Source organism: Lepidochelys kempii, chromosome 9, assembly GCF_965140265.1.
Source record: "Lepidochelys kempii isolate rLepKem1 chromosome 9, rLepKem1.hap2, whole genome shotgun sequence".
Classification (NCBI taxonomy): Eukaryota; Metazoa; Chordata; order Testudines; family Cheloniidae; genus Lepidochelys; species Lepidochelys kempii.
The window spans coordinates 55,703,069-55,729,284 of record NC_133264.1 but is presented as its reverse complement, the minus strand read 5'-3'; the positions used below and the strand labels follow the sequence as shown (position 1 = coordinate 55,729,284).

Below are 26,216 nucleotides of genomic sequence, written 5' to 3'. Positions count from 1 at the left end.
GAGGAAAAACACCAGCAGTCCAGTTCCCTTTCCAGCCAAAGTATCTGATGGGGAGGCAGTGCCTGGGAGACGGGTCCTTATGGCAACCATGGGGGTGGGCTTGGAAGGTGCGAGGGCTCCAGGTTGGGAGGGGAATGTTCTGAGCTTTGCGTGTCATTCCCCAGCACCAGATTCAATCTCTCGTTTGTTTATTTTGAATATTGCAGTGGAGTCACCCTGTGAAATGAAGGAGTGCCAGAATGGCGGGCAGTGCCAAGTGGCAAACAAGACAGCGGTGTGTGTGTGTCAGGCAGGATATACAGGAGACTCCTGCGAGATAGGTAAGAAGTCAATTGGATGACCATGTGTTGGAATGGCCTCAAGTGAGAGGTGAAGTCTTAGGGTGAAATCTCATATGTTCCACTTGAACTGAGGTGACTTTATGGGCCTTCCAGCAGGTGTCGGATTGTTCCCAGGGAGGTACCCCCTGCATGTTTGGGTTGGCTTTTCCTACCTCCCTAATTCCTCAAATTAGCAGTATTGGGAGGGCGACGCTTTGTATTATTGTATGTTTAGTTGATTTTCAACTCCATCCCTGCCCAACTGGGTCCATATAGATCATTACTCTCCTCTGAAAGCATTCACAAGGATCTTAGAGGAAGTGAAGACCCCAAAAGATGTATGTGTAGGCCAGAGATGAGACCACACCTAATACCGGAGAGGTCCACGTGGGTGGGTGGGGGGTCAATAATGAAAGTGGAGTGAGCTAGATCAAAACGTGCCTGAGGGCAGAGACAAAGAAGTACACTAGAACTGATGCATAAAGCAAGCATCTGGGAGTCAGAGGAGGGTAGAGTGCTAGGTTTTCGCTAGGAGACAGTGCAGGGGTCAGAGGCAAGTCAGAAATCTAGAACCTGGCAGATGCATTCATCTGAAGGAGGAGCTAGAGAAGAGATCTAGCCCTAAGGAGATGCACACACGTGGAGTTGGAGTCAGAACAAGGATAGAGCTCTAGAATCATAGAATATCAGGGGTTGGAAGGGACCTCAGGAGCTCATCTAGTCCAACCCCCTGCTCAAAGCAGGACCAATCCCCAACTAAATCATCCCAGCCAGAGTTTTATCAAGCCTAACCTTAAAAACTTTAAAGGAAGGAGATTCCACCACCTCCCTAGATAACGCATTCCAGTGCTTCACCACCCTCTTAGTGAAAAAGTTTTTCCTAATATCCAACCTAAACCTCCCCCATTGCAACATGAGACAATTACTCCTTGTTCTGTCATCTGCTACCACTGAGAACAGCCTAGATCCACCCTCTTTGGAACCCCCTTTCAGGTAGTTGAAAGCAGCTATCAAATCCCCCCCTCATTCTTCTCTTCCGCAGACTAAACAACCCCAGTTCCCTCAGCCTCTCCTCATAAGTCATGTGTTCCAGTCCCCTAATCATTTTTGTTGCCCTCCACTGGACGCTTTCCACTTTTTTCACATCCTTCTCATACTGTGGGGCCCAAAACTGGACACAGTACTCCAGATGAGGCCTCACCAATGTCGAATGGAGGGGTCTCTCGATCAAGTCCATCGATCTGCTGGCAATGCCCCTACTTATACCGCCCAAAATGCCGTTAGCCTTTTTGGCAACAAGAGCACACTGTTGATGCATATCCAGCTTCTCGTCCATTGTAACCCCTAGGTCCTTTTCTGCAGAACTGCTGCCTAGCCATTTGGTGGGATTCTTCTGTCCTAAGTGCGGGACTCTGCACTTGTCCTTGTTGAACCTCATCAGATTTCTTTTGGCCCAAACCTCTAATTTGTCTAGGTCCCTCTGTATCCTATCCTTACCCTCCAGGGTATCTCCCTCTCCTCCCAGTTTAGTGTCATCTGCAAAATTGCTGAGGATGCAGTCCATGCCATCCTTCAGAACATTTATGAAGATATTGAACAAAACCAGCCTCAGGACCGACCCTTGGGGCACTCCACTTGATACTGGCTGCCAACTAGACATGGAGCCATTGATCACTACCCGTTGAGCCCGACAATCTAGCCAGCTTTCTATCCACCTTATAGTCCATTCATCCAGCCCATACTTCTTTAACTTGCTGGCAAGAATACTGTGGGAGACCATATCAAAAGCTTTGCTAAAATCAAGGAATAACACCTCCACTGCTTTCCCCTCATCCACAGAGCCAGTTATCTCATCATAGAAGTCAATTAGGTTAGTCAGGCATGACTTGCCCTTGGTGAATCCATGCTGACTCTTCCTGATCACTTTCCTCTCCTCTAAGTGCTTAGGAATTGATTCCTTGAGGACCTGCTCCATGATTTTTCCAGGGACTGAGGTGAGGCTGACTGGCCTGTAGTTCCCAGGATCCTCCTTCTTCCCTTTTTTAAAGATGGGCACTACATTAGCTTTTTTCCAGTCTTCCGGGACCTCCCCCGATCACCATGAGTTTTCAAAGATAATGGCCAATGGCTCCGCAATCACATCCGCCAACTCCTTGAACACTCTCGGATGCAGCACATCCAGCCCCATGAACTTTTTCTCGTCCAGGTTTTCTAAATAGTCCCGAACCACTTTTTTCTCCACAGAGTGCTGGTCACCTCCTCCCCATGCTGTGCTGCCCAGGGCAGTAGTCTGGGAACTGACCTTGTTCGTGAAGACCGAGGCAAAAAAAGCACTGAGTACATTAGCTTTTTCCACATCCTTTGTCACTAGGTTGCCTCCCTCATTCAGTAAGGGGCCCACACTTTCTTTGACTTTCTTCTTGTTGCTAACATACCTGAAGTAACCCTTCTTGTTACTCTTAACATCTCTTGCTAGCTGCAACTCCAGGTGTGATTTGGCCTTCCTGCTTTCACTCCTGCATGCCTGAGCAATATTTTTATACTCCTCTCTGGTCATTTGTCCAATCTTCCACTTCTTGTCAGCTTCTTTTCTGTGTTTAAGATCAGCAAGGATTTCACTGTTGAGCCAAGCTGGTCACCTGCCTCTAGGAGAGGGTTGGCCTTTTTATACGTCCGGTGGTAAGAGACAGAGCTCCAGACACAGAGCTAACAAGCAGGGGGCCTTAACCACATCCATAGATATGCATGTTGGGTTTTAGCCTGTCCTGGAGCCAGGGTTAGCCCTGAGCCCCTTGCTGTTCTTCACCTACAGAAATAAACGAGTGCGAATCCAGCCCCTGCCTGCACAGGGGGCGCTGCATCGACCTGGTGGATAACTACACATGTGTGTGTGTGGAGCCCTTCGTGGGACAGCGCTGTGAGACAGGTGCCCTTCTCTTATCTGCTCATAGCAAGAGCCCCAGTGTAGGGCTGGGATCAGTCCGTGGCTGACCCTTCGCCATTCCTGCCTGCCCATGTGTGGCTGTCCCTCCCCAGGCTCCATCCAGCCATGCTCTTAGCACTCCTGAGTCAGCGGGGCTGAGCCAAGGCTCCCTCTCTCCCACTCCAGACCCCTCGCCATGTGAGGACAGGAGCTGCAGGAACCGGCAGACCTGTAACTACATTCGCCCAGGACGCTACATCTGCACATGTTCGCCGGGCTACTACGGCAACAACTGCCAGTATGGTGAGCTCGGCCTTGCTCCTTCCCCCTCAGCCATGGATGTGGGGCTCGACTCTGAGCAGCTTTGTGCTGCTCCTGGTGGAAACCCCCTTGGGATTTACCCTGGGCGGGAAACCCCCAGACAGGAGAGCTTTATGTCACACCGCCTCCCAGCACCCAGAATCAGGCCTGGCCAGGGAGAAGGAGATTGCCTGGGCAGTCCCCAGCCCTTGGGGGTCTCTTGGCAGCAGGCTGTATGCCATGGATCGGATCAGCCCCCAGCTGACCTCAGGGGAGCACAGAAGGGATCCTCCCCAAGTCCTACCCCCAAGCACCACTCAGGGGAGCGAGCAGCAGATTCGGTAGAACTCCTCCTGGACCGTGGCAGGAGGTGAAGGTGCAGGGCCAGGTGTCCCACAGAGGGACTCATCTGAAATGAGCCATTTCACCAAGGCTCCTGCCAGGTCACTTGTGGGAAGCGATCACAAAAGGGTTATGGCCGGGGTTCTCAAACCTTTCAGGGGTCACAAGGTTATTACATGGAGGTCATGAGCTGTGAGCCTCCATCCCAAACCCCCTTTTCCTCCAGCATTTATAATGGTGTTAAATATATTAAAAAGTATTTTTAATTTATAAGGAGGGGGTAGAATTCAGAGGCTTTCTGTGTGAAACGGGTCACCAATACAAAATTTTGAAGTCAGCTGGGGGCTGATCCAATCCGTGGCATGGCAACCAGTGTTTTCCGGGAGGACCTGCCTGGCTGTTGGAGCTGACCCTGCTGGCCAATCTGACCCGATTCATCTCTGGAGTTACTCCCATTAACATCCTGGAGGGATACTGTGGGGTGTTTTGACCCCTCCTTGGCTTAAATGACTGACTTTTCCTGCCCAGTCTTTCATTGATGTTCACTCTTTGCAGGTGGGCCCAGAATGCCAAGTGCTTGTCTCTCCAGTCCATGCCAGCATGGGGGGAACTGTCTGGAAACCGAACAAGGCTATGTCTGTGAATGCCCAGAGGGATATACGGGCACTGACTGCAGAGACAGTAAGTAGCAGAGGTGGGGGTTTCTTGAGCCAGAGGTTGATCATAGAATCATAGCATATTAGGGTTGGAAGGGACCTCAGAAGGTCATTTAGTCCAACCTCCTGCTCAAAGCAGGACCAATCCCAAACTAAATCATCCCTGCCAGAGCTTTGTCAAGCCTTACCGTAAAAACCTCAAAGGAACGAGATTCCACCACCTCCCTAGGTAACCCATTCCAGTGTTTCACCACCCTCCTAGTGAAAAAGTTTTTCCAAATATCCAACCTAAACCTCCCCCACTGCAACTTGAGACCATTACTCCTTGTGCTATCACTGAGAACAGTATAGATCCATCCTCTTTGGAACGCCCTTTCAGGTAGTTGAAAGCAGCTATCAAATCCCCCCTCATTCTTCTCTTCCGCAGACTAAACAATCCCAGTTCCTTCAGCCTCTCCTCATAAGTCATGTGTTCCAGCCCCCTAATTATTTTTGTTGCCCTCCGCTGGACTCTTTCCAATTTTTCCACATTCTTCTTGTAGTGTGGGGCCCAAAACTGGACACAGTACTCCAGATAAGGCCTCACCAATTTCGAATAGAGGGGAACGATCACATCCCTTGATCTGCTGGCAGTGCCCCTACTGATACATCCCAAAATGCCGTTAGCCTTCTTGGCAACAAGGGCACACTGTTGACTCATATCCAGCTTCTCGTCCACCGTAACCCCTTGGTCCTTTTCTACAGAACTGCTGCCTAGCCATTTGGTCCCTAGTCTGTAACGGTGCATGGGATTCTTCCGTCCTAAGTGCAGGACTCTGCACTTGTCCTTGTTGAACCTCATCAGATTTCTGTTGGCCCAATCCTCTAATTTCTCTAGGTCCCTCTGTATCCTATCCCTACCCTCCAGCGTATCTACCACTCCTCCCAGTTTAGTGTCACCTGCAAACTTGCTGAGGGTGCAGTCCACGCCATCCTCCAGATCATTAATGAAGATATTGAATAAAACCAGCCCCAGGACCGACTCTTGGGGCACTCCACTTGATACTGGCTGCCAACTAGACATGGAGCCATTGATCACTACCCGTTGAGCCCGACAATCTAGCCAGCTTTCTATCCACCTTATAGTCCATTCATCCAGCCCATACTTCTTCAACTTGCTGGCAAGAATACTGTGGGAGACCATGTCAAAAGCTTTGCTAAAATCAAGGAATAACACCTCCACTGCTTTCCCCTCATCCACAGAGCCAGTTATCTCATCATAGAAGGCAATTAGATTAGTCAGGCAAGACTTGCCCTTGGTGAATCCAGGCTGACTCTTCCTGATCACTTTCCTCTCCTCTAAGTGCTTCAGAATTGATTCCTTGAGGACCTGCTCCATGATTTTTCCAGGGACTGAGGTGAGGCTGACTGGCCTGTAGTTCCCAGGATCCTCCTTCTTCCCTTTTTTAAAGATGGGCACTACATTAGCTTTTTTCCAGTCTTCCGGGACCTCCCCCGATCACCATGAGTTTTCAAAGATAATGGCCAATGGCTCCGCAATCACATCCGCCAACTCCTTGAACACTCTCGGATGCAGCACATCCAGCCCCATGAACTTTTTCTCGTCCAGGTTTTCTAAATAGTCCCGAACCACTTTTTTCTCCACAGAGTGCTGGTCACCTCCTCCCCATGCTGTGCTGCCCAGGGCAGTAGTCTGGGAACTGACCTTGTTCGTGAAGACCGAGGCAAAAAAAGCACTGAGTACATTAGCTTTTTCCACATCCTTTGTCACTAGGTTGCCTCCCTCATTCAGTAAGGGGCCCACACTTTCTTTGACTTTCTTCTTGTTGCTAACATACCTGAAGTAACCCTTCTTGTTACTCTTAACATCTCTTGCTAGCTGCAACTCCAGGTGTGATTTGGCCTTCCTGCTTTCACTCCTGCATGCCTGAGCAATATTTTTATACTCCTCCCTGGTCATTTGTCCAATCTTCCACTTCTTGTCAGCTTCTTTTTTGTGTTTAAGATCAGCAAGGATTTCACTGTTGAGCCAAGCTGGTCACCTGCCATATTTACTATTCTTTCTATACATCGGGATGGTTTGTTCCTGCAACCTCAATATGGATTCTTTAAAATACAGCCAGCTGTCCTGGACTCCTTTCCCCCTCATGTTATTCTCCCAGGGGATCCTGCCCATCAGTTCCCTGAGGGAGTCAATGTCTGCATTTCTGAAGTCCGTATTCTGCTGCTCTCCTTTCTTCCTTGTGTCAGGATCCTGAACTCGACTATCTCATGGTCACTGCCTCCCAGGTTCCCATCCACTTTTATCTCTGGATAATGTCTGTCTTGAACAGTTTTACTGTTACATTTGAGATCAGGTCAGTTAGATCAAGGGTTGATCAGAGTTCAGGATGTCCTCAGATAAGCAGTGGCTCTCCTCTCCAACAGGGAGGTGCAGCTAGCTCGGGATTTGCCATCTCCTAGAGGTTAATTAGATTAAAGTTCTGATGTCCTAGATGAAGAAAGGGGAGGTTCTGCTGGGAGGCTGAATGAAATGCAGGTTCCTCTCTCAAGGGAATCTGTGTGGGCCTCCATGTTTACTCCTCGTCAGAGTCACTTGGTTTCCACAGTGATGAGCAACTTGATAAATACCTAACTATCTAGCTAGAGCATGGACTCAGCTGTCCGAAAAGAGCCTCCATTTGCCATCTCTGTCTGTACAGAGCTCTCTGAGGACTGCGAGTGTCGGAATGGGGGCAAGTGTCTGGATGGAAACTTCACCATCTGCCAGTGTCCACCCGGATATTTTGGACTTCTCTGTGAATTTGGTAAGAGCAAAGATCTACCAGTTTATCAAATGCCCATATTTCCTTTCTTTCCCCTTTCTTTTATAATTGAAAATAGAGAGAGAAGCTAGGAGTCCTGCGGGTCCCACAGCCATTGATGGAGTGCTAGCCCTCAGAGACTATTCTCTATCACAGACATCTGCTGTTCCACCAACCAACCTCTGCTCTGCTCTAGAGCCAAAGGGAGACTACATTCCGAGGTCCTCCCCTTCCCACTCTTCTCCACTGGAGCCCCTGGCTGAGCACCAGAGAGTCACCTCCTCTGGGGCAAAGGAAAATAGACTATTTCCCATTTGTTCAGTCCTTAGCTCCACACCCTGCAGCCCGTGGACCCTCCCTAACTTGGCTGCTTTCTCCTGGAGGAGAGGAAGGTTTGGGTTTCCATACACATTCACTCCTGAGCTCTCCGCACTGATCCAAATAAAGCTACAATAGCCCCGCCTTGGCAAGAGGGATGGTGGGATTCGAACAGGGTCACTTCCTCCTCCAGCTCCTTCTTAGCAGAAAAAGAGTAAAAAATCGCTGTAGAATGTCCTTCCCAGGCCCTGAGCTGGCTGAGCAGATGGCTGGACTCTGACCTATGGCTGGCACACTGTGGGGGGTGGCACTCACGGGATGTTGGCCTCTGGCTGGCACACTGGGGGTCACTGACCAGACATTGGCCTCTGGCTGCTGCACTGGGGGGTCACTCACAGGACACTGGCTATTGTTGCTGTTCTCACAGAAGTGACCACTACACCTTGCAATATGAACACACAGTGTCCGGATGGGGGCTACTGCATGGAGTACAGTGGGAGCTACCTGTGCGTGTGTCATACGGACTATGGCACCAACCACTGTGAGTCCGGCCTGGTCTGGGCACAGGGAGGGGCTGGGGGGCGATGGAATGGGTGCAGTGTGACCTGGGCGGGGCAGGCACTCGTAATATGGCTGAAGGGATCCGAGCTGCAGGGTGTGGGGCTGTCAGAGTGCCTACAGTGATAGAGGAGCAGCAGAGGAGAGGGCAGGGCAGTGGGTGGGGGGAGTGGCAATGGAGGAGGTCAGGCATTTGTGACATGGCTTGGTGAGCTGCTACAGCACAAGGCAGGGACAGGGAGCACATCAAAGGGATGAGCCATCCCGGTAGGACAGCGTGGGACACCAGGGAGCCAGACTCCTAGCATCTCCTATAGGGAGTAGATCTCCCCAGCCCCACTCATTCAGGGGTGTCAGAGGCCCTCATCCTCCCTCGTGTCGCCCAGGCAGTGTCCCTGAAGTGGTGGTGATGACAACACCTCATTCCTATCTGGACATGCTGGGTCAGCTCTTTGTCCCCATTGCACAGCTGGGCAGAGCAAGGTGCCAAGTCCTGCAGAGAGGGCCTGACCCACAACTCAATGGGGAGAGTCCCATGGGCTCTGGGTGATTTGCTGTGTGGGACCTGGTCATGCCACTGCAGGAACTCTGGAAGCTCGGCCTAATCCTAGCAGCCCTGCAAATGGCTACAGTGTAAACGCTAGTGGCCCACAGTAGGGTGCAGGCCACAACAAGCCCTGCAACGATAAAGCCAGGGAGGAACACCAGGGAGCCAGCCAGCCAGCCCTGCCACAAGGAAGGAGCAGATTAGATGCACCTGTGGGGTTTTGCCACTCTGACCTGCTCTGCCTGGTAGGACTTATATTGATCATCTTAACTGTTTGGTCCCATCTGTGGTTTTTCAGCTGTGCCATCTCCCTGCGACTCAGAGCCCTGCCTGAACGGGGGGTCCTGCGAAGCCCATGATGACTCATACACCTGTGAATGTCCCCGGGGCTTCAACGGCAGGCACTGCGAGAAAGGTACTCCCGAGGCATGGGCTGGAGAGACGGGGCAGGGAGGGGTCCTTGGCATATCCCACCTGCCATGCATTCTGGTTAGTCTGTGTTCAGGAGACTCCAGCCCCATGCAGCGTAGCAGCACAGGAGCGGGAAACATCTGCATCCAGCATTCCTGCTCCCCTTCCTGTCACTGTGTTGGGCAGCTCGGTCGAGCTGGGGAATGGTCACCTACAAAGAGTTCTGGCTACAGACCAGAGTTTGGAGCAAAATTAAAGTCCCTTAAGGCAGATGAGTAGTCTAGAGATCCTTCTGCTGTAAGAGCCAGTGCAATATCTCCTGGCTCTTCATAGTGGGGAAACTCCACTCCTGGCTATGGGGGCAGGGGAAGGTGAGAGATTGGGACAGAACTAACAGCCTTGGCCTCTAGGAAACCACCGAGGAACAGAGATGCTAAGTGGGACAGTAAAATCAGAATGGCGCGTCAGCCTGTTCAGGTCTCTTCCCTTCAGGACATCTCTTGGGACTGTCTGGCTCCCCCAGCACTGAGCAGATTCTGTAGCTCATTTCAGGACGGAGTGAAAGATGCACCCGAGGGTCCCACCCTGCTTGCATTCCCCTCTGCCATGGCAACTTCGGTCTCGGGAAGCACAGGTGGCTCTCCCAAAGCTATCGGCTTTCAATGGTTAATCCGCTCTGATATCTGAAGTTGTGCATGGCTCATGTGCTATGCAATCCATCCAAGGAGTCTTTGCCTCATTGGGGAGCAGTGGGTGACTTGCCCAGTTCAAACGATAGACAGGTGGTAGCATTGCTGTGCAGGGCAGATATACATGGGAGTCGCTGCAGCTGCTTCTGATGTAGAGCACAAGCTGTGTCAAGGCACACAGCGACGCTGTGGAACAGCTTAGGCGAAGAGTGGATGTGCTGATTTTCCAACACTTTCAAACCTAGGCAGGGCCTAAAGTCAGGATCTTAAATCCATATTTAGGCTCCTAAATGTTTAAGTGGCCTGTGTGTCCACAGTGCTGAGCTCCTACCTGCAGCGCCATTGGCTTCCGTGGAGCTGTGCGTGCTCTGCGTCGTTGACAATTGGGCCAATCAGGTACCTGACTGGATTTCTTTAAACCTGACTTTGCGCCCCCAGATAGGAGATTGTGGCTGTTTCTGAGTAGCTGGAGAATGTAACCCCCAGTGGCCCCACCAGGAGGGGGTGGCTGGGCTGTGGGAGAAGCAGCCAGCCCATGAGAGGGGGTGAATTGAAGCCATCCCCGCTCCTGTTGATGAAAGCACAAGGGGTGATGCTTTCTCACACGTGGCCCCTCCACCTGTGTTCTCTTTCCTCAGTCAGGCCAAGGCTGTGCAGCTCCGGGCCATGTCGGAACGGGGGGACATGTAAGGAGGCAGACGGAGAATACCACTGTGCCTGCCCCTACCGATTCACTGGGAAGCACTGCGAGATAGGTACCCACAATGCTGAGCGCTGGTGAGGGGAAAGCTGGGAAGGCATTAGTTGCTGTTTAACATGGCTTTCTTTGTGCCCACAGGTAAACCAGACTCCTGTGCCTCTGGGCCATGTCAGAACGGGGGCACATGTTTCCACTACATCGGCAAATACAAGTGTGACTGCCCCCCAGGCTACACGGGCCGGCACTGTGAGATAGGTACGAGCGTGGCAGACTGGCAAGGAGGAGAAACTAGGGGTCTGGCTCCAATGCTCAGCTCAGAGCCACTGTCCAGAGACCCAGTGTCTGCCGTTCAATGCTTGGCTACTAGGCCGGCAATCAACGGGCTTGGAGTCATTCACGGGCTCTGAACATTGACCAGGGGAGCATCCTCAGCTGGAGAAGCCACAGTCAGGCAGTTTGGGGTACTGGGTGCCATTGCCCAGTCAATGGTGTCTCTGGCCATTTAACAGAGGGCGTGTGTTCAATCCCTGATTGCTGAAGCACACAAGCAGAGAGCTGTGCTCAGTCTGTGGCAGTATCCACAGAGACTGAGTTCAATGGCTGGCTAGTGTAATCGCTGCCCAGTGAGTCCAGCACCCATCCAGTCGTAACCCAACTCCTCCATAGCCCTGGCTGGGTGCCCTAGAAAATCCTCTGAGAGCTGAGTACGCTGGCACTGGTTTGTGTTAGTGGAGTTGAAAGGCAGTTGCTTTAATGCTCCTAGGAACTCTTCCCTACATCCCCATGGCCTGGCAGCGTCTCCAGGTAGCACTGTAGATGCAGCACGGAGAGGGAGGAAGGGCTCCAGGCAGCTTGTCCATGGCCATTTGTGATACTCTTTTCCAGCCCCTTCTCCTTGTTTCCTGAGTCCATGTGAAAACGGAGCCACCTGCGAGGACAATGGCAGCAACTACACCTGCGCGTGCCCTGCAGGATATGTGGGAAAGCTCTGCCAGTCAGGTAACAGCCAAGAAGCCTCAACACCAGGAGCAGCCCAGAGAACTAACCCTGCTCTTGAGCAAGACCGGCTTAGAGCGCTTCCCAAGCCTGCCCATCGACAAGGGGAGAGTCCTGAACATCAACCCTCTAGCATTAGACAGCCCAGCATGGCTCCATCATCCTGGCTGAATGCAGGGGGTGGGGTGGAGTGGGGGTGGGGGTTTGCTAGAGGAAGAATGGGAGTTGGAAGACACGGCTTCTCTTTGCAGTTCTACACAAATCCCCAGGTGATCTCAGGCAGTCCCTTAATCTGGCAGTGGAGTTCCTCTGAACCGACACCTGCATAACAAGCAACAGTTTGGCCCAAACTTCATACTAAAGGTGCCATCTTCTTAAAGAAGAAAACTTTTTAAAACAAAGAGATCATGGAAGCAAAAGGCCCTGTGAAGATGGGTCTCAGGAATGTCTCAGCCCTGTTGACAGTGTAACTTCAGCCCTAGAAAGGCTGTTCTGTGTATCCCCAATATATAGGTACTTCACTGTGGCAGGGCTCCCCCTTCCCCAGATCATTTATGGCCTGGTGCAATGGCACCATGTATTGAATAGTTTCCTCCCTGCAAGTAATGTCTTCGGCAACCATTGGAGGTGCTGGGAGAGGGTGGGAACCGAGGCCACTGGTGCTGTTCCTGGATCCCCACAACCCTACCAACAGCAGTAGGTGATTAGGAGCACTAGTGAAGGCGCGTGGGTTCCTAATGCCTGCTGCTGGGCTTTCCCATGCCTCCCACACACACACACACTTGCTTTGGCATATTTCAGGGCATGGGCATGGTGCCAATGTCAACTTCTTTAAGGGGATGCTATAGAAATGCCTTGGGTTGCAGCCCCAGCATTGGAGTCTGCAGGGTTGTCTCCAGGCTCAAGCTGCTCTCTGAGGCCAATTCTCGGGTACGGCAGGGTTCACCTCCCCAGGCAGAGCCAAGGTTCTGTGGGCTGGAGCTGGACAGCTCTCTGGAGCTCACAAGCACAGCTCTGGACTGCAGAGCCATCATGCTGTCTAGACTTGGCCCAGCTTGCCACCTCTTGAAGAGAGAGGGAGCAACTGCTCCTTAGACAACTGGGTTCCAGCTTTGGCTCAAGGATGCCTGCTGTTCACATGCCTTGTTATTCATGCTTCTCCTCTTTCCCCAGAGGTGGACTGCGGCATTCCCAACGAGGTGAAGCATGCCCAGGTGCTGTTTAACTCCACCCGCATGGGCTCTCTGGCTGAATACCAGTGTGAGCGAGGCTACATCTTGAGCCCTCAGAACAACCCCCGTGTCTGCAGAGCACAGGGCATCTGGAGTGACCCCCCAGAGTGTGACGGTAAGTTGGTGCGATGTGGAAAGGGGCCTAAACAGACTGAGCTGTCCTGCCAGAATGGCTGCTTCCTGGGGCCTGGCTGGGCCTGGAGCCCCCTTAGCAGCCATGAGATGTGGCCATTTTTTCTTGTGGCACAGCCTGTGTGGTGCCCCTGGGGATGCTCAGGAACACCCCTCCCTGATTAGACCAGACTTTTTTCAGCCTGTACTAAGATACCCAGGGCCCCATACCCCCTCAGAGGCAAACAACTCCTGGGGGGACATAGGGTCAGGATGTGTTCTTCGTGCTGTCCTTGAGACCTCTGCTCGATGCACATCTCTGCCTGGCAGCCACGCTTCTGGGATGTGCAGCACCTGCAAAGGACATGCAGCTGCTGGGAAAGGAGAGATCAAGCCACTGTTCCGTGTGGTACCACGGAGCGAGAGGGGAGCAGCATTGTGGGGGCAGATTGGGATCAGCAGAGAGCAGGTGCCTGCAGCACGGGACACAGAGGATAGTGCTGACGGTGTCCATCAGAGCTTCCAGAGGAGGGAAAGGATGGGCCTCCTGGCAGGAGCACAGTCCAGATGAGCAGCACTGTGGGATGGAATATCACTCCAGACCAATGGCTGGTTCACTATCACTAGCCACGCTCCCCTGGAAACCACTGCTCTGGCCCACTCCTGGGCTGGCTAGCTGGTGTATCTGCAGCTGGCATGTGTACTGGGCAGCACTGCGCTTTACCCTCTGCTCTGTCTCCGAGTTATGGCTCTGACTTGGCCCTATCCTAGCTGCCATCCACGTCCATGGTTACTGTCACTACGATCCCTTAGTGATCCTGGTGAGGTCCTCAGCCATGTGTCCTGCTCCGTTTCTGAGTTGCCCTCCCAGTTTCTGTACTTCATCCAAGAGACAATAGACCAAAAATGACATTGCCTTCCCTGTGCCCATCCCACAACTCTCTCCTCCTTCTCCCTTTCAGTGACTCCATCCCGTCTCCTGATCCAGTGACTCCATCCCATCTCCTGATCTCCCTGTGCCCACTCTTATCCCCGCCCTCACTCTGCTCCAGAACCTCTCCCCCCAGATCTTCCACTCACAAAACAAACATGCTTTAGCTTCTCCCAAAGCCACCTTCCACATCTTCCTTATCTCTTTCACCTCTAAGCTCATTGAATGTGCTGACTAAAATGGCTGTTTGGAGTTCCTCATCTCCAGTTCCATCTAGCACCCTACTCCAGGCCTGTCTCCGTCTGTCCAAGCTAAAATCTCAGCCTGTGTCTCTGACATCTTGGGTGCGCAGCCATCAGCTCAAACTCAACACGGCTAAAACAGAGCTCTTAATTTTTTCCCCTCCCAAGTCCTCCCCATCACCTCCTTTCTCAGTCACTGTGGACAACACCATCATCCTGTCTGTCCCTCAGACCTGTAACCTGGGCACCCTCTTCAACTCAGCCTGGGTGTGAGTGTGACGGGTTCCCCCCAGGGTGCCACCTGGAACTGGGGTACCACTGAGCCCTCTGACCCACCATCCTGGGCTCCCTCTCACACTTAGCTGCTGTGACAAGCTGCAAAGCCCTCCAGGCTGCACTTTCACCAGCATTCACACAGGTAAGGACACACCCAGCTGCAGTTACATGCAGACTCTCTAACCACCAGCTTCCCAGCCTAGGACCCCAGAGCAGTACCATCCTGCCCTGGTCAAATCTGGACAGTATATGGGTTTAGCACCCACCTCTCCTTCAATGTGAAGAGGACAATGCACACTTGTGGTAGCCAAGCAGAGATTTTCCCTGAGCACTTCAGTCAAAGCCCACTGGTTTAGATTAACACAAAGAAAGTGTATTGACTACAGAAGATAGATTTTAAGTGATTATAAGTGATAGCAAACAGATCAAAACAGATTAGCAAATGAAAACTAAGCTTAATATACTAAATAGAGTGGATATGAATTAGCAGATTCTCCCCCTGAGAAATGATACAAACAGGCTGCAGATTCTTAGTACCTTTGCAGCTTGGAATTCCCAGGTTTCAGTCTTTGGAACAAGTGTTTCCAGGAGTCTTCTTGTGTGGGGAGTGAAGATGATGTCATTCCCTGCCTTATATAGCTTTTGCATATGGTGGGAACCCTTTGTTCCAAAGCTGTGGACAAATATTGGCATCCCAAGATGGAGTCTGGCATCATATGGCCTGGTCACATGTCCTTGTACAGTCATAGCAGCCATCACTCACAGGCTGTCTGTAGTGTTCTCAGGAAGGCTCACCAGGTGGGAGATAAGCTTCTCCTAAGGCTATTGTTTTTAATGGCCCCTTACTATGAATAGGTCCTTTACAACCAGCTATTTAGACTGAAAGCATCTTGTCTAGGGGCTGTTACCCAGCTGTAACTACATTTACAGTATAGATACAGGTTTCAGAGTAACAGCCGTGTTAGTCTGTATTCGCAAAAAGAAAAGGAGTACTTGTGGCACCTTAGAGACTAACCAATTTATTTGAGCATAAGCTTTCGTGAGCTACAGCTCACTTCATCAGATGCATCCAATGAAGTGAGCTGTAGCTCACGAAAGCTTATGCTCAAATAAATTGGTTAGTCTCTAAGGTACCACAAGTACTCCTTTTCTTTTTGAGTATAGATACATCGTGAGTATTTATAACTTCAGATACAAAAATGACACATGCGAACAAATAGGATAATCATATTCAGCAAATCATAACATTTGCAATGACATCTCACGTGACCTGTCTTGCATAAAATGCATCATAATTACTCTATAACCATATCATAGTAATGCCACTATGAAGACTATGGTATGCAGTGTTACAGTGAGGACCTAGAGAGAAGTCTAAATCTTCCTGATTCTCTCTGCATAACCCCTAAGGAACAGCCTTTCCTATCCCTCCACACATCTAAAGCTCTCATCAGCTCATGCCTCAATTACTGCAGCATCCTTTCACAAGTGGAATCCTGCCCTGCTCATGTCCATTCAGACTGCTGCTGCAAAAATTGTTCTCTTAGCCCAGCCTTTGTCCATGTCATGCCTCTCTTTGCATCCCTCCCTTGGCTCCCCCTTCTCTAGTGCATCGAACATGAGCTACTTCTCTTCACTTCCAAGGCCCTTTGCAGCCTATCACCAGCCTGTGTATCATCTCTCATTCACAAATGAGTGATCAACTCCCACCACCGATCGGTCCACAAAGCCAACCTTCACTGCCACCGGTTAAGTTTTCAAACTAGTCCTGTGGGGCTGTCATCCTCCCAGGATACACAGGCCTCCCATGCTTCCCCTTGCACATGGGATAAGTGCCTTGCAAGCGTGCGATGCATTCCATCTTCATCCCCTTTAAAGTCCTCCTCAAAACACTCATCTGCTGTGAAGCCAACAAAACAGTTGCCGGTGGCTAGGCCATGGCTGCTCACAGCACTGACTCATAGCCTCTCATTGTTCCTTTGTGCTCCTCAATTGTCTGTCTACACCTGCTGGGTCCGGTCTTAGATTCCAGCTCTTATTATTCTCTTTTTGTATGGAACTGATGCAATGGGATCCTAAGCCATGATTGGGGCTCCTTGGTGTTACCATAAGACGCCTAATAAATAGTATACGGCACCTGGTGCAATGGGGTCCTGAGCCATGACTGGGGCTCCTTGGTGCTACTGTAATTTTTCCCACCCATGTGCAGAATGAATTTTGTTATGTGATATGTGATACATCACCTTCATATTGGTGCAAATAACAAAATTCATGTGGTGGGGATGAGGCAGAGGGGTTCTGAGTGTTAGAGGAGGCTCAGGGCTGGGGCAGTGCATTGGGGTCTAGGGGTGTGAGGGTTTCGGCTGGGGGTGAGGGCTCTAGGGTGGGGCCAGGGATTAGAGGTTTGGTGTTCCAGGGCTATGGCAGGGAAAGAGACTCCCTCCAGCTCTCTCTCCCTGCAGCAGCACCTGGGCTGGTGGGGAGAGGCGCCTTTCCCCATCACGGCGGCTCTGGGGGTAGGGCCACAGGATAGGTGCCTCTCCCCCAGCCGCGGCAGGTCCAGGCCAGGGGAGGAGCGCTGCAGCAGATCCGGGCTGGAGCTGGGTTCGGGCCGGGGGAGGGGCATCCCGGCCACAGCTGGATTCGGGCCGCCTTGGCCGCGGCAGAGTTGGGGCTGGGGGAGGGGCACCCCTGCAGGGCTGGGGCTAGGGCTGCAGGATAGGTGCCCCTCCCCTGTACCTGGCAGGTCTGGGCTGGGTTTGGGCCAGGGGAAGGGCGCCACAGCAGGTCTGGGACGAGGTGCCCGAGCCGTGGCAGGTCCAGGTCGCAGCAGAGTTGGGGCTGGGAGAGGGGTGCCCTGGGCCAGGGCAGAACTGAGGGCGTGGGAGGGTGCCCAAGCCACAGCAGGTCTGGGCCACAGCAGAATTGGGGCCAGGGGAGGGTGCCCCAGACACAGCAGGCCGTGCTACCCCTCCCCTGGCCATGGCAGGTTGCGGGCCTGGCTAAATTGGGGCTGGGGGAGGGGCACCCCTCCCCCATCCGCAGCAGGTCCATGGGCGGGTTCCCTAAAGTCAACATGGGCTGTGCTTGCTCCTTTAGGCACGGTTAGCAGTGAGGCCTACTTCACTGCATGCACCTCTGTGTGGGATGGGACAGTCATGGCCATCAAAGATGGTCCTGTCTGGCTTGGATATTTCACTGACTATAATCCCCTCTCTCTCTTCCCCCCCATGCTTCCCTCCCCAGAAATTAACGAGTGCCTTTCTCAGCCCTGTTTCAACAGAGGCTTATGCAAGGATCGTATCGCCGAGTTCCTGTGCCTGTGTGAAGCAGGATACACAGGCCCCCACTGTGAGTTGGGTAAGAGAATATGAAAAATACACTTACGGGGACCCCATCCAATGGTGAGCAAGACAGGGAGATACCCCTGCCTGGATTGGCCCTCAAAGCTGCTTCAGAAATGGCCTGGGAGGGAGGTGTTACCCAGGGATGGCCTCACCCAGCAGCCCATCTGGAAAGCATAACAGCCAGGGCAGCCAAAAGCCAGTTAGGCAGCTCCAAGATCCATACCACTGGTGCTACTCCTTAGAGTCATATGCTCCTTAGAGTAATACCCTTAGCTTAGAGTCATGCAAGAGCTACAGTACTCATAGAATCATAGAATATCAGGGTTGGAAGGGACCTCAGGAGGTCATCTAGTCCAACCCCCTGCTCAAAGCAAGACCAATCCCCAACTAAATCATCCCAGCCAGGGCTTTGTCAAGCCTGACCTTAAAAACTTCTAAGGAAGGAGATTCTACCACCTCCCTAGGTAACGCATTCCAGTGTTTCACCACCCTCCTAGTGAAAAAGTTTTTCCTAATATCCAACCTAAACCTCCCCCACTGCAACTTGAGACCATTACTCCTTGTCCTGTCCTCTTCTACCACTGAGAATAGTCTAGAACCATCCTCTCTGGAACCACCTCTCAGGTAGTTGAAAGCAGCTATCAAATCCCCCCTCATTCTTCTCTTCTGCAGACTAAACAATCCCAGTTCCCTCAGCCTCTCCTCATAAGTCATGTGTTCCAGACCCCTAATCATTTTTGTTGCCCTTCGCTGGACTCTCTCCAATTTATCCACATCCTTCTTGTAGTGTGGGACCCAAAACTGGACACAGTACTCCAGATGAGGCCTCACCAATGTCGAATAGAGGGGAACAATCACGTCCTTCGATCTGCTGGCTATGCCCCTACTTATACATCCCAAAATGCCATTGGCCTTCTTGGCAACAAGGGCACACTGCTGACTCATATCCAGCTTCTTGTCTACTGTCACCCCTAGGTCCTTTTCCGCAGAACTGCTGCCTAGCCATTCGGTCCCTAGTCTGTAGCTGTGCATTGGGTTCTTCCGTCCTAAGTGCAGGACCCTGCACTTATCCTTATTGAACCTCATCAGATTTCTTTTGGCCCAATCCTCCAATTTGTCTAGGTCCCTCTGTATCCTATCCCTGCCCTCCAGTGTATCTACTACTCCTCCTAGTTTAGTATCATCCGCAAATTTGCTGAGAGTGCAATCCACACCATCCTCCAGATCATTTATGAAGATATTGAACAAAACCGGCCCCAGGACCAACCCCTGGGGCACTCCACTGGATACCAGCTGCCAACTAGACATGGAGCCATTGATCACTACCCGCTGAGCTCGACAATCTAGCCAACTTTCTACCCACCTTATAGTGCATTCATCCAGCCCATACTTCTTTAACTTGCTGACAAGAATACTGTGGGAAACCGTGTCAAAAGCTTTGCTAAAGTCAAGAAACAATACATCTTCTGCTTTCCCTTCATCCACAGAACCAGTAATCTCATCATAGAAGGCAATTAGATTAGTCAGGCATGACCTTCGCTTGGTGAATCCATGCTGACTGTTCCTGATCACTTTCCTGATCATCCAGCATACAACCCTGCTAGCAGCTGGGGCAAAAAGAGTTCCGAGGTGCTTATCATCATGGATCTGTGCCTTACAGGGGGGATGAACATCCATGCCACCACACACGTGTGTGATCAGTCTCCTAGAGCTATAGAGGAGAATGTGGCTGAGTTTTTCAGTGCAGCCAAATGGATTTAGATTCATAGTCCCCTTTTAAGAAAATGGGAATTGTGTGTCTATATCCCCTAGTCAGCTTTAGGTCTGTATGTGTTGGGGGTATAAACAGCCACATGTACCCTGCACCTTCTTATTCTCTTTAATGGAGCTGATTGGGACTTTGTTTTTAGAAATGTTTCATTTTAATAATTGTAATATTTTTGAGATTTCATTTAAAAGAATGGCCTTCGGCAACCAAAAACTGAAAAAATTCAGCAGGTCAGGAGAAAAATATTCAGTAAAACCAATAATTTTTTGCTCAGTTTTCCAAAATGTTTTGTTTTTTCAATGAAAGTCTGAAAAATGTGATTGAAATTGGACACTTCCCGTGGGCAGCGGGGAGGGGGGACCCAAAGCTTTCCCCCAGCTCAGTTCCTTGTACCTGCCCGGCTTGTGCTTGTGCCCAGTGTACTCATGAAGAGCACCAGCCCTCTTTAATGGGTACCAGCCTAAGGGAGCAAATTCTTTCTGTGTGGTAGGAGCGTTGGCAATGCCCTTTTCAATGGGGCATGTGTATGTTTTAATGGCACAAATTACACACACAGCTGAAGGGGAGCTATGAAAAGGAAGAAAAGTGGCTGTGTTCTCTAGGTGCACCATGGGCACACACAACCCAATGTCAAACCCACAGCATATACCAGCAAAAATACACCCCAATATTCACAGTGTCCCCCCTGAATAACAAGGCATTTGATTGTGGTTTCAGACTGCTCCTTCCCTATGTGAGGCTCTTGTTATTCAGACAGGGTTTTAATGACTGTCCAAGCCTGAAATCAGAACTGGATTAACGCAAGTGCCAGGGGTTCTAGCACAGCAGCCTGGCCTTTCAGGACTGACCCAGTTGTGCAGTTCTTACTCATGTTGGTGAGCACTTAAACCAGTAGCCCCAAGTCAGTGAGGCTACTTGTGTGTGGGTAAGCGCCCAGGGTGGTGAGTAAGGGCCATCTGATCTAGCTCTGTGTTGTCAGTACATGCTGTGCTGAGGATGGGTTTCTGGTCAGTGCATGAGTGTTTCCTTTTGCCTCTACACAGAGATTGATGAATGTCAGTCTGACCCCTGTAAGAACGGAGGAACCTGCAAGGATCTCCCAGGATCCTTTGCTTGTCAATGTCCTGATGGCTTCATGGGAATCCAGTGCGAAACAGGTAGAAATTTCACAGGGTAAAGCTCAACCCAAGTCCTCCAAGGCCACTGCTGGGATTTCCAGTCTGATGCCCCTGGACTAGTCTAAGAGAGAGCCATGGAGGCAATACTGGCCTGCTCAGCCTAGTCCATCCTCACAAAGCTTGACAGGGTTGCCTGGAGTTTCCAGGCATGCTCGCTTGTAGGAGGACAACCTTGTCAGGGCTGGGATGGGAATTCAGCAGCCCTGCGCTGTCCTGCTGGAGCATGAGTTTCAGTTTCCATGCTCTTGAGCTCCACCAGCAGGCTCTGATTCTGCCCTGGGAAACGCCCCTGCATCTTCCCTGCAGAGCGGTGTAACCTGCGTCCAGTTAGCCTGCCCAAGGTCACCCAGGCAGTCTGGGCTACAGCAGGGACTCAAAGCCAGATCTGCAGTGTCCTAGGCTGGTGCCTTAACTACTGGCCCAGCCTTCCTCCCTCAGTCATGGCACTGTCTTAGCTAGTGCTGGGCAGTCCCCAGCACTGATACTTTTTTCACATTTTGTCACCAATGGGGAGGTGGGAAATTTGGTGACATTTTTGTGATTCTCCCCCCCCCCCTTATTTTTCAATAAACCCTAGAGCTGGCCAGCATTTATTTTTTAATTTTGAAATTTCAAATTTTGACCAAAAAAAAGTGAGGAAAAATTTCTAAAATCTATTTTCTGATTTGTGTTGATTAATTTTTTACCAGCTGTGGTGATAAGCATGAGTTGCTGACCGTGACCTTTCAGTGGCTATCACTGTGCATAGTAAGCTCCATGTATCTGTGCATCATGTCTGTATTGAAAGACACCTGGTCACCTTTTAAGCTACCTTCTGCTTGGGTTTTTGATGGCAATCAAACATACACAGTGACTTTTAAGTATCAGCCCTGCCTCTGTGCAGAAGGCAGGGGCCTCCTTGGGACTCTCATTCACATCAATGAGCACTTAACCAGGGGGTCTGCTGGCATCAGTACGTGCTCACCCGCCTATCCCGGTGAGCAGACAGAGGCAGGTGCCATATTCAGTGTGACCTGCTGACACACATTACCAGTTCCGTAGTAAGCTTTGATTGAGTGGTTTTGAAATGGGACTAATCAAAGTGCATTAATGAACTGTTAACATGTGTCAGCGGCCTGCTCGCTGCACACTAACTGTTCGTGCAGACCAGCCCGCACTGTGTGATGATTTTGCCCTACTTTCATGAAAATGATTCCAGCGAGCACACTGCTGTGCTGTGCTGAGACCAGGTGTGCTGTGCCAACCTCAATGCCCCACGTCACCAAGTCCTTACCGTCACTGACATTTGTGGGGTTTTTCCCAAGAAATGACCCAGAGCCTGATCCAGAGCCTACTGAGGTCAATGGAGAGAGTCTTTGGACTTTGGATCCTTCCCTAAGTAGGGACTTGAGGCTCTGGTCCACAGATTGTAAACAAAGCAAATTACAGTCGGCTAGTAAATAGATTTAGCTAGTGATCTACAGGATATAGGCTCAATTAGCTGGATAATTTGATGTTGGTTCCAAGACATACCTTTCTCCCCGCCACCACAAAAGACTGTCATAGAAAAATCCATGCACTCAAATGGCTTGTCTGCATGTAAAAGTGAATCTGGAATAAGGTAGGATGTGATGGAATAAGAATTTCCACACATGAAGTTAAATCAGGAATAGCTATCAGGAATAACTCCCCATATAGACAAGCCCTTAAATTAGTGCAGTGACACTGAGTTAGCTTTTCACCATTGGAGTAATGCGTGAGTTTTGCAGTGAGATCATTCATCATAAGTAACCAATAGACAATGATCCTCCTGTGTCAGTGTGCTGGACTTTGGGCAATGAATTCTGGGAGCTGTAACCCAATGGTTTGGGACACTACTTCAGAGCTTGGATATGCTGAATGTGAGGGGCTCATAGGATGAATATGTGTCCTGCATTTAGCCCATGGGCTGCACAGTATGTGCATCTGGACTATCTTGAGTGAGTCACCAATTTCACTTCCCCTGGAAACAGATGCATGTTCTGTGCATGGCCCATGGTTTGCACAAATACTTCACCTGCTGCATCTGCAGCAAGAGTCCCCACAAGGGATCCAGAGTGTCCTCTAATGTCCATGCTGTCTCTGGCAGATGTTTGACTGAGTGTATCTGTGCCCTCTAGAAGTGGATGCCTGCGAATCAGCTCCCTGCCGTAATGGAGGGGACTGTGAAAACTATGGTGGTTCCTACCTGTGTGTCTGCCCAGAGGGTTTCTTTGGCTACCACTGCGAGACGGGTAAGCTTTGGCTAGGTGTGAGAGATTTAGCTAACGATCTCCCAGAGCCCCTGTTACATTAGCACTGGCTGGTTAATGCAATGTGGTTGTATGCACTGAACCTGGCTACTAGTTTGCCAGCCTTGAGCAGTAATTAACATTTTTTATTCAGCTTTCTTGGGCAACGCGAGCCATAACCCTTGATCTTGCTCCTCTCCCCCAGCCAGCGATCCTTGTTTCTACAGCCCGTGTGGGAGCCGAGGCTATTGCCTGCCTAGCAATGGATCCCACAGCTGCACCTGCAAGGTGGGCTACACAGGCAAGAGCTGCGAAAAAGGTAAAGGGGCTGGATGGCTACTCAAGTGAGTCCGGTCTGTCACCACAGACAGCATACGCTGCCACATGCACTGCCAGGATGCAGCCGTGTGTGCCCACTGTGAGGGGGAATCCATGCCTGGGCGAGACCCACTGACAACAGGCTGGCACTGCCGGGCTTAGCCATCAGGGCAAATCGCTGCCTCGTCTTAGAGTGTGGTGATACGCGCAGACAGAAGGTGTCAGAGGGGCTTGATCTTGCTGGGTGCTGAGCAACTCCTGGAGGTGCTGAAGTCAGTCTGAGAGAGGAAGGATGGTACTGGACTGGCACTCGCGAGGCCTGGATTCAGTTCCCAGCTCTGCTGCGCACTCCCTGTGTGAATGTGGGCAAGTCTCTGTGTCTGGGCCTCAGATCTCTATCTGTAAAATGGGGATTGATAACCTCTGTCTGGCTCATCTGCTTTTAAACTGCCAGCTCTTCAGGACAATGCCCATCTCAGACTGGGTGGGTAATCCCTAGCACAATGGGGCCCTGATCCCAGCTTATGCCCCAGGGTCCTTCTTCAGGACTCAAACAGGATAATAAGGAGCAGCAGGCACCAGCCTTTGGGCCTGTGTGAACCCCCTGGGAGTGTAGAGCGCTCAGCGCCATGCAGGCTCATGCCCCAGCAGTGCACACTCCCTGCGCTGTGCATGACTGTTGTGCTGTATATCAGTGCTGCTCTCACAGCTGCCTTGACACAATCCTGTCAGCAAGTGTTTGTGTGCTGGAGGGTCAGTCCCAGGGGTTTAGTGCCTAAAGATTTACCATGTTACTTCTTCCCTTTGCTTTGATTGATATCCTGAAGAACTGCTGCCACCAACATCATTAAAGGTGGTCAGGGTGGAGGACACAGGGGTGTCGATTTCTTGGTACCCCCCCGAAGACCCAGTCGCCAGGCAGATGATTGACGGCTACGCCGTGACGTACGTATCCTTCGACGGCTCTTACCGCAGGACAGATTTTGTGGACCGAAGTCATTCTGCCCACCAATTGCGGGCACTAGCCTCTGGCAGAGCCTACAATATTTCTGTCTTTTCAGTCAAACGCAACGTGAACAACAAGAACGACATCAGCAGGCCTGTCATGCTCATCACGCGCACTAGTGAGTAGTGTCGGAAGGGGAATACAAACGTGAGCATGCACGCCTCTGTCCAACACCTAGGTTAATGCTCCAACGCCAGCTGGGGGCTGCTACTGCTCAGACAGCTCATGGAGACCCACCAGCCAATGCTACCTCCTAACGGATGGCAGGACCTGCTTCCCAGCTATCCAAGCTTGCTTTCCACCACCTAACGCTACAGCAAAATTTTCAGCTAGCTGTGCACGGGTCTAAAAGCCCCCTCAGCCCACAGGACAATCTGTCCTGCATCACAACCCACTTTGGAGTGCATTAGGCAACATGGAAGCTCGGGGGTGGCCTCCGAAGACCAGAAGCTGTATGAAAAACATTATGTTTTGCATACAAATATTTTCTTGCACCTATGAGCATTATTTGAGAAATATCAATTTAGATCTAAAACCAGCATCCTTATGTATACATAGCAACCTCTTAATGAAAAAGGCCCTCCCACCAACCTAATAGCCCAGTGGCAAGCCTCTGGCAAGGAAAATCTCCTCATTCACTGAATGTGTCAATAGACTAGTGTCTCAAGGAGAACTGATTGAGATCATTGAGTTGGGCTTTTGAAGTGTCTGTTAAGGAAACTAAGCAGCCACAGATTGAGAGGTGACCTATTGAAATGGATCAGGAACTGGCTAAGAGACAAGAAGCAAAGAAGGACTAACAGGTCAATTTTCATATGGCATAAGGTTAGCAGTGGGCACCTAGTGGCTCCTTGCTGGGATCTGCAGTTAATATTATTTATTAACGATTGGGAAGGGGGGGGCAGCAAGGTTGCACAGTTTATTTAGATCAGAGAGGACTGAGAGGAACACCAGAGACCTGAGCAAGCCAGGGGAATGGGCACCACACCAGCAGAGGAAATTCAGTGTCGATAAATGCAAAGTAATGCCAATTGGAAGGAGTGATTTGAATTACTCCTACACTGCTCAGGGTTGTAAGTTTAGTGTGCCAATTCAGGAAAGGGACCTAGGATCACTGGAGACAGGTCAATGAATACCTCTCTGCTCAGTGTGCAGCAGTGGTCAAAAGAGCAACAAAATGTTGGAGTGCATAAGAAGTGGGATGGTGAATCTGTAAAATAGTCTCATGCCTTTAGAAAACTCAGTGGTGCAGCCCCACCTGGGAACTGTCTCCAGGACTGGTCATCCCCTCTCCAAAAGCGTACTGCAGGACTAGAGGGGAGTTCAAAGCTGAGCACTGAAAACAATTAGAGCCCTGGAAAGAATTCCCTATAAAGAGAGGGTGCAAAGATGGAGGAGACAAATCAGAGCAGGCATGGTAAAGGTGCATAATGAGTGGTCTAGAGAGGGTATCTCAGGGACTTCTGGTCGCCCTATCTCCTAGCACTAGAACAAGGGGACGTTCAAAGAAACTGAAAGGCAAGAACCGTAAAAATGACTAGAGGAAATACTTTTACCCACCACGTAACTGACCTGTGGGATTCCCTGCTACAGGATATCATTGAGACCAAGGCTTTCTTAGGGTTCAAAACAGGCCTGGACCTCTTATGGACAGTGAGGGGATCAGAGTTGCATGACAGACTAATGTAGAAAGGATCAAAATCCCCCTCCATCAGGCATAAGCCAACCACCAACTGACAAGGGCAGGAAAACACTTCCCTGAGGGCAGCTGATGCCATGGTTGTCCATTCTGGGGTTTCCTGTCCTCCACTGAATCAGCTGGTGCTGGCCACTTTTATAGGCAGAGTAAATGGGCCACGGGGCTGATCCAGGCTGGCAATTCCTGTATTGCCCAGAGTTCAACCATCCTGCTAAAGCTGGGGCACAGAGAATGGTGCCCACCTTGAGCTTTCACCCCTGGCATGCTGTTTGGAGAGAGAAACAGTGTAGCCGGC

General features: G+C 50.9%; 1 protein-coding gene across 5 annotated transcripts in view; it reads left to right on the top strand.

The window, feature by feature from the left end:
• The window catches only part of SNED1 (sushi, nidogen and EGF like domains 1), a 123,920-nt gene that overhangs the window by 69,446 nt on the left and 28,258 nt on the right, over window positions 1–26,216 (top strand). For 3 of the 5 annotated variants that reach the window (XM_073360484.1, XM_073360482.1, XM_073360487.1), the window contains 16 exons: window positions 207–320; window positions 3,133–3,246; window positions 3,430–3,546; window positions 4,441–4,566; window positions 7,244–7,348; window positions 8,091–8,204; window positions 9,067–9,183; window positions 10,507–10,623; window positions 10,707–10,823; window positions 11,454–11,567; window positions 12,738–12,911; window positions 17,603–17,716; window positions 20,515–20,628; window positions 22,788–22,901; window positions 23,104–23,217; window positions 24,044–24,340. In XM_073360484.1, coding sequence (XP_073216585.1) covers window positions 207–320; window positions 3,133–3,246; window positions 3,430–3,546; window positions 4,441–4,566; window positions 7,244–7,348; window positions 8,091–8,204; window positions 9,067–9,183; window positions 10,507–10,623; window positions 10,707–10,823; window positions 11,454–11,567; window positions 12,738–12,911; window positions 17,603–17,716; window positions 20,515–20,628; window positions 22,788–22,901; window positions 23,104–23,217; window positions 24,044–24,340 — 2,082 coding nt within the window. The remainder of the gene's footprint in view (window positions 1–206; window positions 321–3,132; window positions 3,247–3,429; window positions 3,547–4,440; window positions 4,567–7,243; window positions 7,349–8,090; window positions 8,205–9,066; window positions 9,184–10,506; window positions 10,624–10,706; window positions 10,824–11,453; window positions 11,568–12,737; window positions 12,912–17,602; window positions 17,717–20,514; window positions 20,629–22,787; window positions 22,902–23,103; window positions 23,218–24,043; window positions 24,341–26,216) is intronic. The other 2 variants (XM_073360483.1, XM_073360486.1) reach the window with 2 other exon arrangements.